We start from the raw sequence: 12,310 nt of genomic DNA, 5'->3' as shown, positions 1-12,310 counted from the left end.
CAGCCACAGAATGATTACATAATTTATATTAGTCAATAAATCAAATTGCATCAGTGGTGTATTACATTGCAGAATAGCCATAATATGGCAATGTTTACAATCTACTTCTAAGGGAAAATAGAAGATCACAAACAAAATGTACACTATAATCACACATACATGTATACATATATCCATAGGAAAAGGGCAAGTGAAAAAATTTTAATGAAGAGACATCAGACAATTATTTCTACTTTTAGTTTATATTTTAATTTTTTTCCAATAAACCTGCAGTACTTCCATAAAAACACAAGTTAATTTGATTTAGAGTATTATTCTCTTACCAATTTGATCTGTATTCTTCTAACACCATTGTTACGAGAAGTAGCAGACAATGAATTGTCAATTAATTCTGCAAGAGCAAATGCTGGAAGAGAGTGAGAAAACATTACTGCTTAAGTTCTCCCTCCTAAATACTTCATATAAAAGTTCAAAGTAGAAGGAATTCTGAAGTACCTTAAGCCATCACTTTTATTTTCCAAAGAGCTAAAATTAAAGTATTATCCTGATCCTAATGACACAAACATAGTAAGGCATCATCAATCACCACCAGCATAAAAAAGCAGTTACCAACCAGTACTTGTATGGCACTACACAGCATGAGTGAGCCAGCCATGATTCCTGGCTTCAAGGAGTTTATAATCTAAAGACAGACATACACACATGAGAGACAAACAGAAGACCATAACCATAAAATCAAATAGTAGTCTGTGGTACATACTTACATCATGCACAAGTCAAACTAAGCACATTTAGGGATACGGGACAAATATAAAAGTGTCTATTAAGGGCTGATTTAAATATAGGTATCTTGCAACACCAACTTGTGAAATGGCAGAATGTATCTGCTTAACTGACACAAAACTGCTCTTAATTTCCTACTATACAACCAGCCTGACCTTCAGTTTATCAGTGGCTCAGCACTATTTCTAACATTCTCCTTTCGGCAGGGTCAGTATCCAAACTACTTCCCACTTTTATCTCCTTAATTAAAAGGGTGAGCATACTAAATTAATGTCTCTTTACTTAAGCATAACTTAGGCTGTAATTAACCCACAAAGTAGCATTCCAGCAAGCACTTCCAAACGCTAAACATGTAGGGGATGGCTCCGTTTATAAACTAGCTGGAAAGTAGTCATCACAAATCAGATATGTATAAAGATCTAGTGAAGGGTATTAACTAGAAAATGGAAAAGTAGGGACACTGTAGGAAATGGGAAGAAAAAGAGTTAAGGGAAATTTCAAAGGAAAACATGAGTAGAATTTAGTATCTGATTAGATATAAAAGGAGAAAGAAAAAGAAATCCAAGGTGGCTTTGAGTGCTTGTTCTAGAAGACTGGAAAAACGGTCCTCTTTTTCCGTAAAGGGAAAATTCAGACGAAGGACAGAAAAATTCAGTTTTAGGTGTGATGCCCGACCACTGTATCAAGCTCAATAATGAGTAGAGGTGATGTACAGGGAGCTTGAACAGACCACACTTTATAGAGAGTAGAACTGTGGCTATCTTAGTTACTTCTGCAAAATAAGGTCATTACCTTCATGTTAGCTAACACACAGGATTAAGGATCAAATGAGAAAATGCTCACAAAGTGCTTGACACAGTGCCTGGCTCTGCAGCTGAGAGCAGTAACAACAGCAGTCAAGGTAAGGATGTACAAGAAGAATTAGTCCCGAGAATATTCAGTCATTTGTAACAATTAAAAAAAAAAAAACCTGAAATAACCTGAATGTCTAGTAACAGCAGTGTGTGTGTGGGTGTCTGTGCGCTAAGTTGCTTCAGTCATGCAAGACTCTTTGAGATCCCATGGACTATAAACCGCCAGGTTCCTCTGTCCCTAGGACTCTCCAGGCAAGAATACTGGAGTGGGTTGCCGTACCAGAGGATCCTCCCGACCCAGTGACTGAACCCATGTCTCTTACATCTCCTGCACCAGCAAGCAGGTTCTTTACCACTAGCGCCACGTGGGTCTCCTGCATTGCAGGCAGATTCTTTACCTTCTGAGCCATCAGGGAAGTCCCAACAACAATAGTATATAGTGTTCAAATAAATTATGTTATCTAAATACTGTGTAAGCCCTAAAATAAATATATATTGACATACATATTAAAGATGTTCATTACATTTTAAATTAAAAGGTTGGTTAAAAAAGAATGCATCAGGAATTCCCTGGCAATCCAGTAGTTTGGACTCTGGGCTTTCACTGTCAAGGGCCTGAGTTCAATCCCTGGTCGGGGAACTAAGATCCTGTAAGCTACGTGGCACAACAAAAGGAAAAAAAAAAGTATGCACCATATAATACCAAAAAAAAAAAAAAAAAGTGTATATATATATATATATATATATATATATAAAAAGGTCAGAAATGATAAACACCAAAGTGTTGGTGGTGGTTACATCTGGGTGGCAGAGATGGGAATATTCTCTGTGTTGTTTTTGTTTATCTATGTTTTCTAATTTTCTACCAACTCTAATGCATATACAATGAAAAAAATATTTAGTAAGAAAGTTTACAGGGGACCTCCCTGGTGGTTCAGTGGTTGAGAATCCATCTGCTAACACAGGGGACACAGATTTGATCCCTAGTCTGGGAAGATAGCATGTGCTTCAAGGCAACTAAGCCCATGTGCCATAATGAAGATCCAGCGCAGCCAAAAACAAATAAATTTTTTTAAAAAGAAAGAAAATTTATAGGGAGCTCCCTGGTAACCTAGTGGCTAGGATTCCAGGCTTTCACTGTCAAGGCCCGGGTTCAATCCCTGGTCAGAGAAGTGAGATCCCACAAACCATATGTTCAAAAAAGAAAGAAAGAAAGCTTATAATGAATACCTGAACACTTTCGCAGAATCCAGATGGAAGAGATTCTCTAAATCAAAATAATCTAAGGTAGGATAAAAACTGTCTAATAGTAAAGGTGGGAGGGAATTATAAAGAAACAATAAGGAACACAAACCACTTAGCTGTGCAGTACAGCTACAAAAAATATGCAAGGTAAAACAAATATAATTGGGAGAAGAGTTTAGGAAGCTAGGAAGAACAACAGGAAAGGAGAGTGTACAGGAGGTAGATGTGTAAGGAACCATCTCTTATGAGTTGAAAAGGAATGAATTCTCATTCTACGTTAGTTTTAAAAGGAGAGGTATCTTTACTTTGATGTAAGATGACTTAGGTATAAAAACAAATACACTGTGATGAAGAGATGAAGTAAGGAGGCTCACAAGAACTGATCATAGTCTTTGAGTAAAGTAGAATGAAAGAACTTTTTAAAAGTCTGATCAAGGGAATAAAGGTAAGTGACAGTTTATCACAATTAGTACAAAGGGAATACTTACGTAAAGGATTTTGTCCTTCACTTGCATAATATTCATACATGCCACTTTTAACTAATGTGTCATAGTGAGGTAGGAAGTCAATTCGTTCTTTTGTAGCTGTTAGTAGTAACTGATTGACTGACTGTAGCAGGTATAGAGTGACTCCATCTTTAACAGTTTCATCTGAAATCAAGAGGTAACATCTTAAGTGCTAAGTCAGCATCCAAAACACAATGAAATTATAATTTTAAATATATAAATTGTATCTATGAAATGACTTTAAAAATCATACAGGCAAATCCCCAAACAATGGACTGATCTATAATCAGTTATGCTGTGTTAAGAATATCAGTGGAATAGGTCCAAATACTTCCACTCATCTGAAACACTCAATTCTTAAGTCAAACTGTCACAGAAAATCAGATGAGGAACTAATTAAAGTGGTTATCAATATGAATGCGAAGAATGATTAAATCAAAAAAGGAATCAGGCATGAAAAAATTGGCACATCTTAGAACATAACCGGGTAGAAAAAGCTAATGGGAGAATCCAAGTGGGTCAGGAGAAGTAGCTCTTAAGGGTCCATGCAGAAGACCTGTGGTTGGATGTTGAGCAAGGTCTCATCTTTTATAGCCATTAAGTGATATCAACTCTTTTCTTATAACCATGCTCAACAAGTATGAGCTCTGCACAAAGTAGATGTGTAGAGCCAGTTTCCTCCCCCATTCCAACAAAGTAAACAAAAATATTAATGGTTTTTGATGCTTATCTAGGTAATAAAATAGTCATTACCCTGTAATGTACTGCTGCTGCTGCTGCTAAGTCGCGTCAGTCGTGTCCGACTCTGTGCGACCCCTTAGACAGCAGCCCACCAGGCTCCCCCGTCCAACATATTAAATATAAAGGCATAAACGCAACGTTGCTTACCAAAGTTATCACAGGTAATTTCTTTCCTACTGGTTGTTGTAATGACAAATTTCTCTCCAGGTGAAATGCCAAGTGTCTACCAAAAATAACAGAATAAAATCAATTATTATAGAAAGGAAATAAATGCCCTAGTCAAGTTTACAAAAATATGAAAATACCGATAAGGATATTATAATATTATAACAGTACTACATTTTTCTGAGAAATATGTTTTAACATTTTTAAATTTTGCCTTTGCATAATTAACCACAAATCTATCTATAAATTACCTATTTGCTTATTAACAAGGTAGATTTTTCTGCTATTTTATGTCACCTAAGAACAGTGAACATTTTGAAAGTGTTTAACATCAGCAGAGCTCTCTTAGACAAAAGACATATTATTTTGTGTCGATATATAAAGTAAACTTATTTGGAGGAAAGCATTAACACTTATGTTCATATATATTAAATACTTAAATATGTAAAAACAGAAGTACTAAATAAAAATAGAGGTTAATACTTTACAACACTGAGATAAAGACTGCCAGGCTATGCAGGATGTCTGTATAAAGAACCTTTGTATCTATTATGCTGCTGCTGCTAAGTCGCTTCAGTCGTGTCCGACTCTGTGTGACCCCATAGACGGAAGCCCACCAGGCTCCCCCGTCCCTGGGATTTTCCAGGCAAGAACACTGGAGTGGGCTGCCATTTCCTTCTCCAATGCGTGAAAGGGAAAAGGGAAAGTGAAGTCACTCAGTCGTGTCCAACTCTTAGCGACCCCATGGACTGCAGCCTACCAGGCTTCGCCATCCACGGGATTTTCCAGGCAAGAGTACTGGAGTGGGGTGCCATTGCCTTCTCCATTGTATCTATTATAACCTCTTCCAAAAGTATAACTTGAAAAAAACTAAGGCGAATTATAAACGAGGGGAGTAAACTGCAACACGAAACAAAGTGCTAACATCCTGAGGAGAAAAAGCCTTCATAAATCAAGATCAAAGTCAACAAAGAGGGAAAAAACATGAACAATAAAAGGACGGGAAAAAGTAAATGACCAAAAAAACACATGAAAACCTGAAATTTCACAAAAAAACAAATATAAGAATTAGAAAAATGAGTTAATCTTTTCATTAAAATATTACATGTCATTAAAATTAAAAAACACATCCTCGTTCCAAAATCAAACAATAGGGCAACACACAGTTAAAAGACTTGACTTCTATTTCAGGTAATGATGAACTAGTTAATTTAAACCAACCTTACACAGAAGATTACTAAAAAAAAAAAATCTAGACTAATGATATTCAAGTCTTCAATATTGATCTAAAAATCCTATTGGTCACTATTGAAGCTAACTGAAAACCAACTCCCCACTCTGAACACCAGCAAAGTAAAGGGCAAGTAGACCATTTATGCTGCTTTCTTGTACCAACAGATTTCAGGGTAACCATGTATCTCTAGGTAGCCATGTATCTCTAACTGATGAAGCAAAGTTGTTCTTTTGCCTCATCAATTGGAGGCAGAGAATTTCTGTTAATAAAAATGGAGGAATGGCAATCAGAACAGCACTATCAATAAATGAACCATTAAATTAAAGCTTTATTACTAAAGAAGCCAGCTGAACCCATTTGAATCCCACTTGCTCGATCACACCACTTGGCAGTGGTAAGAAACAGAGTGGGTGAAACAGCCATATATTAAGTGCCTTCAGATGTGATGTCATATGAAGTCCCAGCACCACCCATGAAGTATTTTCTCCCCCACCCCAGAGAAGCTGAGCCTAAATCTTAATTATAAGTCTTTAAAAATAACTTCTAGTCTGTGGGATATGTGGAGTTAGAACAAGCTAAATTGCACCATAAAGGAATAGACAAATCCAGAATATGGAATATGAGAGACAAACCAACTTGATTTCTTCAACAAGTCAATGTTAGGAAAAACAAAAAGACTGGGGGAAGGTATTTTGCTAAAATGCTCTAAATTTTAAAAGAAGTTAAGAAACATAAAAAACCAAGTTCAGTACAAGGACCCTGATTAAACAAACCAACAATAAAAAGACATTTTTGAGACAAACAAATCTAAGCATGGAATTAACTGTTAGATAATACCATTAAAAATGTTAATTTTGATGGTGTGATAATAAAATGCATGTTGAAGCATACAGGAGTGAAGTAAACTAAGGCCTGGACTATGCTTCAAAAGGCAAAAATGAAGCACGCATGGCAAATAAGAACTGTTCAATGTGGATGAGTATATGTAGGTTCATTTCAGTGGAATGACATTACAAACTGATAAGAAAGAATACTGAGACAGTTAATGGTACAGAAACAGATTTTAGAAATCCCCATCTCAACATACATGAAAATAAACCCCAAGAGAACTAAAGCAGCTACATTTTAATCCAAAATTGTGGAGGAAAAATACAGAAATAATATTGAGAGAGAAAAGCATTCCTGAAAATACACAAGAAATCCAAGTCATAAAGGAGAAAAACCAGAAAACATGAAAAGATGCTCATCTTTACTAGTTATCAGAGAAATTAAACCTGGAGGAGGACATAGCAGCCAACTCCAGTATTCTTGCCTGGGGAATCCCATGGGTAGAAGAGCCTGGCGGGCTACAGTCCATAGGGTGGAAGAAGTTGGATACAACTGAAGTGACTTAGCACACAGCAGATATCACTCCCATGAGGCTGGCAAAAAGTATAAGTCTTGATAACATAAAGCATAGTTTAGTTTAGTTCAGTTTAGTCGCTCAGTCATGTCCGACTCTTTGCGACCCCATGAATAGCAGCACGCCATGCCTCCCTGTCCATCACCAACTCCCAGAGTTCACTCAGACTCACTCAACTCTTCGCATGAGGTGGCCAAAGTACTGGAGTTTCAGCTTTAGCATCATTCCTTCCAAAGAAATCCCAGGGCTGATCTCCTTCAGAACAGACTGGTTGCCCTCATTAAATGAATAAAACATGTTCAAATGGAATTTAATCCAGGGATGCAAGAATTTTTCAGCATCCTCAGATCAATCAATGTGATATATCACATGAACACACCGAAGAATAAAAACCACATTATCATCTCAGTCAGTTAGTTCAGTCGCTCAGTCGTGTCTGACTCTCTGCAACCCCATGGACTGTAGCACACCAGACTTCCCTGTCCAGTGCCAACTCCTGGAGTTTACTCAAACTCATGTCCTTTGAGTCAGTGATGCCATCCAACCATCTCATCCTCTGTCATCCCTTTCTCCTCCTGCCTTCAATCTTTCCCAGCATCAGGGTCTTTTCCAATGAGTCAGTTTTTCGCATCAGGTGGCCAAAGTATTGGAGTTTCAGCTTCAGCATCAGTCCTTCCAATGAATATTCAGGATTGATCTCCATTAGGATAGACTGACTGGATCTCCTTGCTGTCTAAGGGACTCTCAAGAGTCTTTTCCAACACCACAGTTCAAATGCATCAATTCTTTGGCACTCAGCTTTCTTTATAGTCCAACTTTCACATCAATACGTGACTACTGGGAAAACCATAGCTTTGACTAGACAGACCTTTGTTGGCAAAGTAATGTCACTGCTCTTTAATATGCTGTCTGGGTTGGTCATAACTTTTCTTTCAAAGAGCAAGTGTCTTTTAATTTCATGGCTGCAGTCACCATCTGCAGTGATTTTGGAGCCCCCCAAAATAAAGTCTCTCACTGTTTCCACTGTTTCCCCATCTATCTGCCATGAAGTGATGGGACCAGATGCCCTGATCTTAGTTTTCTGAATGTTCATCTCAGTAGATGCAGAAAAAAGCTTTTGATAAAATTCAACATCCATTTATGATAAAAAAAAAAAAAAATCTCCCTACAGAGGGAACATACTTCGACACAATAAAACCCACATATGACAAACTCAGTTAACAACATACTCAACAGTGAAGAGCTGAAATCATTCCCTCTAAGATCAAGACAAGGATGCTCACACTCACCACTTTTATTCAACATAGTTTTGAAAGTCCTAGCCACAGTAACCAGTGAAAAAAAATAAAAGGAATTCAAACTGGAAAGAAAGAAGTAAAGTTGTCAGTGCTTGCAGCTAACATGGTACTATACATAGACAATCCTAAAGACACCACAGAAAACTACTAACATGGTACTATACATAGACAACCCTAAAGACACCACCAGAAAACTGCTAACATGGTACTATACATAGACAATCCTAAAGACACCACAGAAATCTACTAACATGGTACTATACATAGACAATCCTAAAGACACCACCAGAAAACTACTGGAGATCATCAATTAATTCAGTAAAATTGCAGGATACAAATTAATGTATAGAAATCTTGCATTTCTATATACTAACAAGTGATCAGAAAGACAAATTAAGGAAACAATCCCATTACCATTGCATCAAAAAGAATAAAATGTCTTATAAACTTCTGAAGAATAAACCTCCTTAGGAGGCAAAATACCTGTACTCCAAAAACTCTTAAGACATGGATGAAAGAAACTGAAGATGACACGAACAGGAAAGATATACTGGGTTTTTAGAATGGAAAAATCAATTTGGTTAAAATGACCATACTACCCAAAGCAATCTACAGGTTCAAGGCAATCCAATCAAATTACTAATGGGATTTTTCACAGAACTAGAAAAAAAAAAACTTTAAAAAGTTGTATGGAAACACAAAAGCCAAAACAATCTTGAGAAAGGGTAACAGAGCTGGGGGACTCACACTCCCTGACTTCAGACTATACTACAAAACTAGTAGAATCATCAAAACAGTATAGTATTGGCACAGAAACAGATGCATAGGTCGATGGAACAGAATAGAGCCCAGAAATAAATCCATGTACTAAGGGTCAAATAATCTACCACAAAGGAGGCAAGAATATACAATGGAAAAAGACAATCTCTCCAAAAGTGGTATCGGGAAAACTGAACAGCCACCTGTTTAAAAAAGTGAAATTTGAACATTCTCTAACACCAAATATAAAAATAAACTGAAAATGGAGTAAAGATGTAAATATAAAACTGAATACCATAAAACTCTTAGAGGAAAACATAGGCAGAACACTCTTAGACATAAACTGCAGCATTATTTTTTTTGGATCTGTCTCCTAAAGCAATGGAAACAAAAGCAAAAATATACAAATGGGGCCTAATTAAACTTATAAGTTTTTGCACAGCAAAGGAAACCATAAACAAAGTGAAAAGGCAATCCACAGAATAGGAGAATATATTTGCAAATGAAGAACCCGACAATGGATTAATCTCCAAAATACACAAACAGCTCATACAGCTCAGTATTTAAAAAAAAAAAAAAAAAAATTTTAAATTGGCAGAAGACCTAAAAAGACATTTCTCCAAAGACAGTCATCAGGAACATGAAAAGATGCCCAATGTCACTAATCATCAGACAAATACAAATCAAAACTAAAATGAAGTATCATCTCACACTGGTCAGAAGCGCCATCATCAGAAAGTCTACATGGAGAAAAGAGAATCCTTCTATACTGTTGGTGGGAATGTAAACTGCTACAGCCACTATGAAGAACCATTATGTAGGTTCCCTTAAAAATTAAAAACAGAGTTACTGTAAGATCCAGCAATCCCATTCCTGGGAATATACTTGAAAAAGACAAAATTTCTATTTCGAAAAGATATAAGCACCCCAATGTTTATAGCAGCACTATTTACAATAACCAAGACGTGTAAGCAACCTGAATATCCATCAGCAGATGAGACGATAAAGATGTAGTGTGTGTACACACACACACACGTAGACACACACACAAAGAATGGAGTATTACTCGGCCATAAAGAAGAATGAAATAATGCCATCTGCAGCAACATGGATAGACCCAAAGATTATCAGATGAAGTGAAGTAAGTGAAAGACAAATATCACATGATACCAATTATATGTGGAATCTTAAAAAAAAATACAAATGAAATTATTTATAAAATAGAAACAGACTCACAGACATGGGAAACGACTTACAGTTACCAAAGGGAAATGCAGGGGAGAGAGATAAACTAGGAGCCTGGGATTAAGAGATGCACACCACTAGGGAATTTCCTGGCAGTCCAGGGGTTAGGACTCAGTGCTTTCACTATGGTGGTCTGGGTTCAATCTCTGGTTGGAGAACTAAGATCCCGCAAACTGCACAGCCAAAGAACAACAAAAACCATATATATACTACCATATATAAAATAAAGAACAAGAACATACTGTACAACACAGGAAATTATACTCAATTACCTTATAATAACCTACAATGGAAAATAATCCAAAAAAGTTTGAGTCTGTGTGGGTGTATATACACATATACACACATATACATCTGTGTGTTTGTGTACATCTGAAGCAGTTTGCTATACACTTGAAACTAACACTATAAATCAACTATTTACTTCAATTTAAATAAAAGCTCTATTAAAAAGACAGCTATATTTTGAAGGAAAAACAAATTAAGTATAGCTTTCCATAGAGGGAAAATGGACTTACACATTGTGGACAGGGCTAGAACCATACTGAAGAGCAATCTGGTATACTTTAGTAAAATTAAAAATATTCATATTCTACCCAATTACACCCAAGAGAAATGAAGCTATAGACAATACACTGATGGAGAAAAGATTCTATTTGCTTACAGAAAAAAAAATTGTCTTCACACATCTTTATTAGGTTTTTATATAATTAAGACTGTCTTTATTTTTCAGTTCTTTACTACTTTATTTCTGCAACATCCCAACTGTTAGATCATGTGGTTATATATCCTGTAGAACAAAACATGTATTTTTATAATTACTAAAAAACTGTGTCAAATTGAATTAAGACTGATATACATCTGAAAAGCATATACAAGTATTTCATACACTCTCTCCATGGTTCTATTGTTCAGTCAAGATACATAAGCTATCTTTTTTCTTTACTTTATATATAATTCTTTACAAAATTATTTCTCAAATTCATAACTTCTCTAAATATTTTCTAGCTCTGGTATTTCACAAACAAATTATTTTTACATTATTCATTATACTTTTACTCAAGATGTCATATCCTTCTCTCTCCATATTTTTGATCTAAAAATTTGTCTTACCTGACAAAGTCTTTCCTGTATGAGTACCAAAATAGCCTTGAATACAGAAACATTGTCTGCCCTTCTCTAAATGAAAGCAGGATGACATTCTATATTGGGCAAGAGTCTTGACTGGGCTTTTTCATTTTTATAAGATCACTTCAACTCCACCTTTTTCTGGGTTCAAGTTAAAGTACCTGGATTTTTATTTAATGAGTAACATAAAGAACCGGCCCTCCATGTCTTCAGGTTAGCTTCAAACTATTGCTGCCCAACTTCTCTCAAAAGCCAGTCTGAAGAAATATTTATGATGGGCTAATGAACTGCAAACCATAAAATCCTCAAATACTTTAAACTTGTTTAATGGATTAGATCAATCAGAAGCTATATACTTCAATGCATATCTTTGAACAAACAACTAGCCTTTACTGATGTGTGCTTTGGTATTATATCCGATCACTCTGTCCCTGAATCACCCCAAAACCAGGAACACACAGAGTACACTTAAGTGAGAAATCTCTACAAAAATGTGGGCAGTCAATCAAAAAATGGGCCAAAGAACTAAACAGACATTTCTCCAAAGAAGACATACAGATGGCTAACAAACACATGAAAAGATGCTCAACATCAGTCATTATCAGAGAAATGCAAATCAAAACCACAACAAGGTACCATCTCACGCCGGTCAGAATGGCTGCTATCCAAAAGTCTACAAACAATTAATGCTGGAGAAGATGCAGAGAAAAAGGAACCCTCTTACACTGTTGATGGGAATGCAAACTAGTACAGCCACTATGGAAAACAGTGTGGAGATTCCTTAAAAAACTGGAAACAGAACTGCCATGAGACCCAGCAATCCCACTGCTGGGCATACACACCAAGGAAACCAGAACTCAGAGAGACACGTGTACCCCAATGTTCATCACAGCACTGAACTATAATAGTCAGGACATGGAAGCAACCTAGATGTTCATCGGCAGACAAAT

General features: G+C 36.3%; 1 protein-coding gene across 3 annotated transcripts in view; it reads right to left on the bottom strand.

Moving 5' to 3' along the window:
• Positions 1 to 12,310, bottom strand: part of SMCHD1 (structural maintenance of chromosomes flexible hinge domain containing 1) — a 127,464-nt gene that overhangs the window by 110,472 nt on the left and 4,682 nt on the right. For all 3 annotated transcript variants that reach the window (XM_070778868.1, XM_070778867.1, XM_019986735.2), the window contains exons 2-4: positions 4,277 to 4,352; positions 3,371 to 3,532; positions 324 to 406 (exon numbers count right to left, since the gene is read on the bottom strand). In XM_070778868.1, the coding sequence (XP_070634969.1) occupies positions 324 to 406; positions 3,371 to 3,532; positions 4,277 to 4,352 (321 nt within the window). The remainder of the gene's footprint in view (positions 1 to 323; positions 407 to 3,370; positions 3,533 to 4,276; positions 4,353 to 12,310) is intronic.

Source organism: Bos indicus, chromosome 24 (genome assembly GCF_029378745.1).
Source record: "Bos indicus isolate NIAB-ARS_2022 breed Sahiwal x Tharparkar chromosome 24, NIAB-ARS_B.indTharparkar_mat_pri_1.0, whole genome shotgun sequence".
NCBI classification, from domain to species: Eukaryota; Metazoa; Chordata; class Mammalia; order Artiodactyla; family Bovidae; genus Bos; species Bos indicus.
Note: the sequence above shows the minus strand (reverse complement) of the source record. Positions and strands in the feature narration are given on the sequence as shown.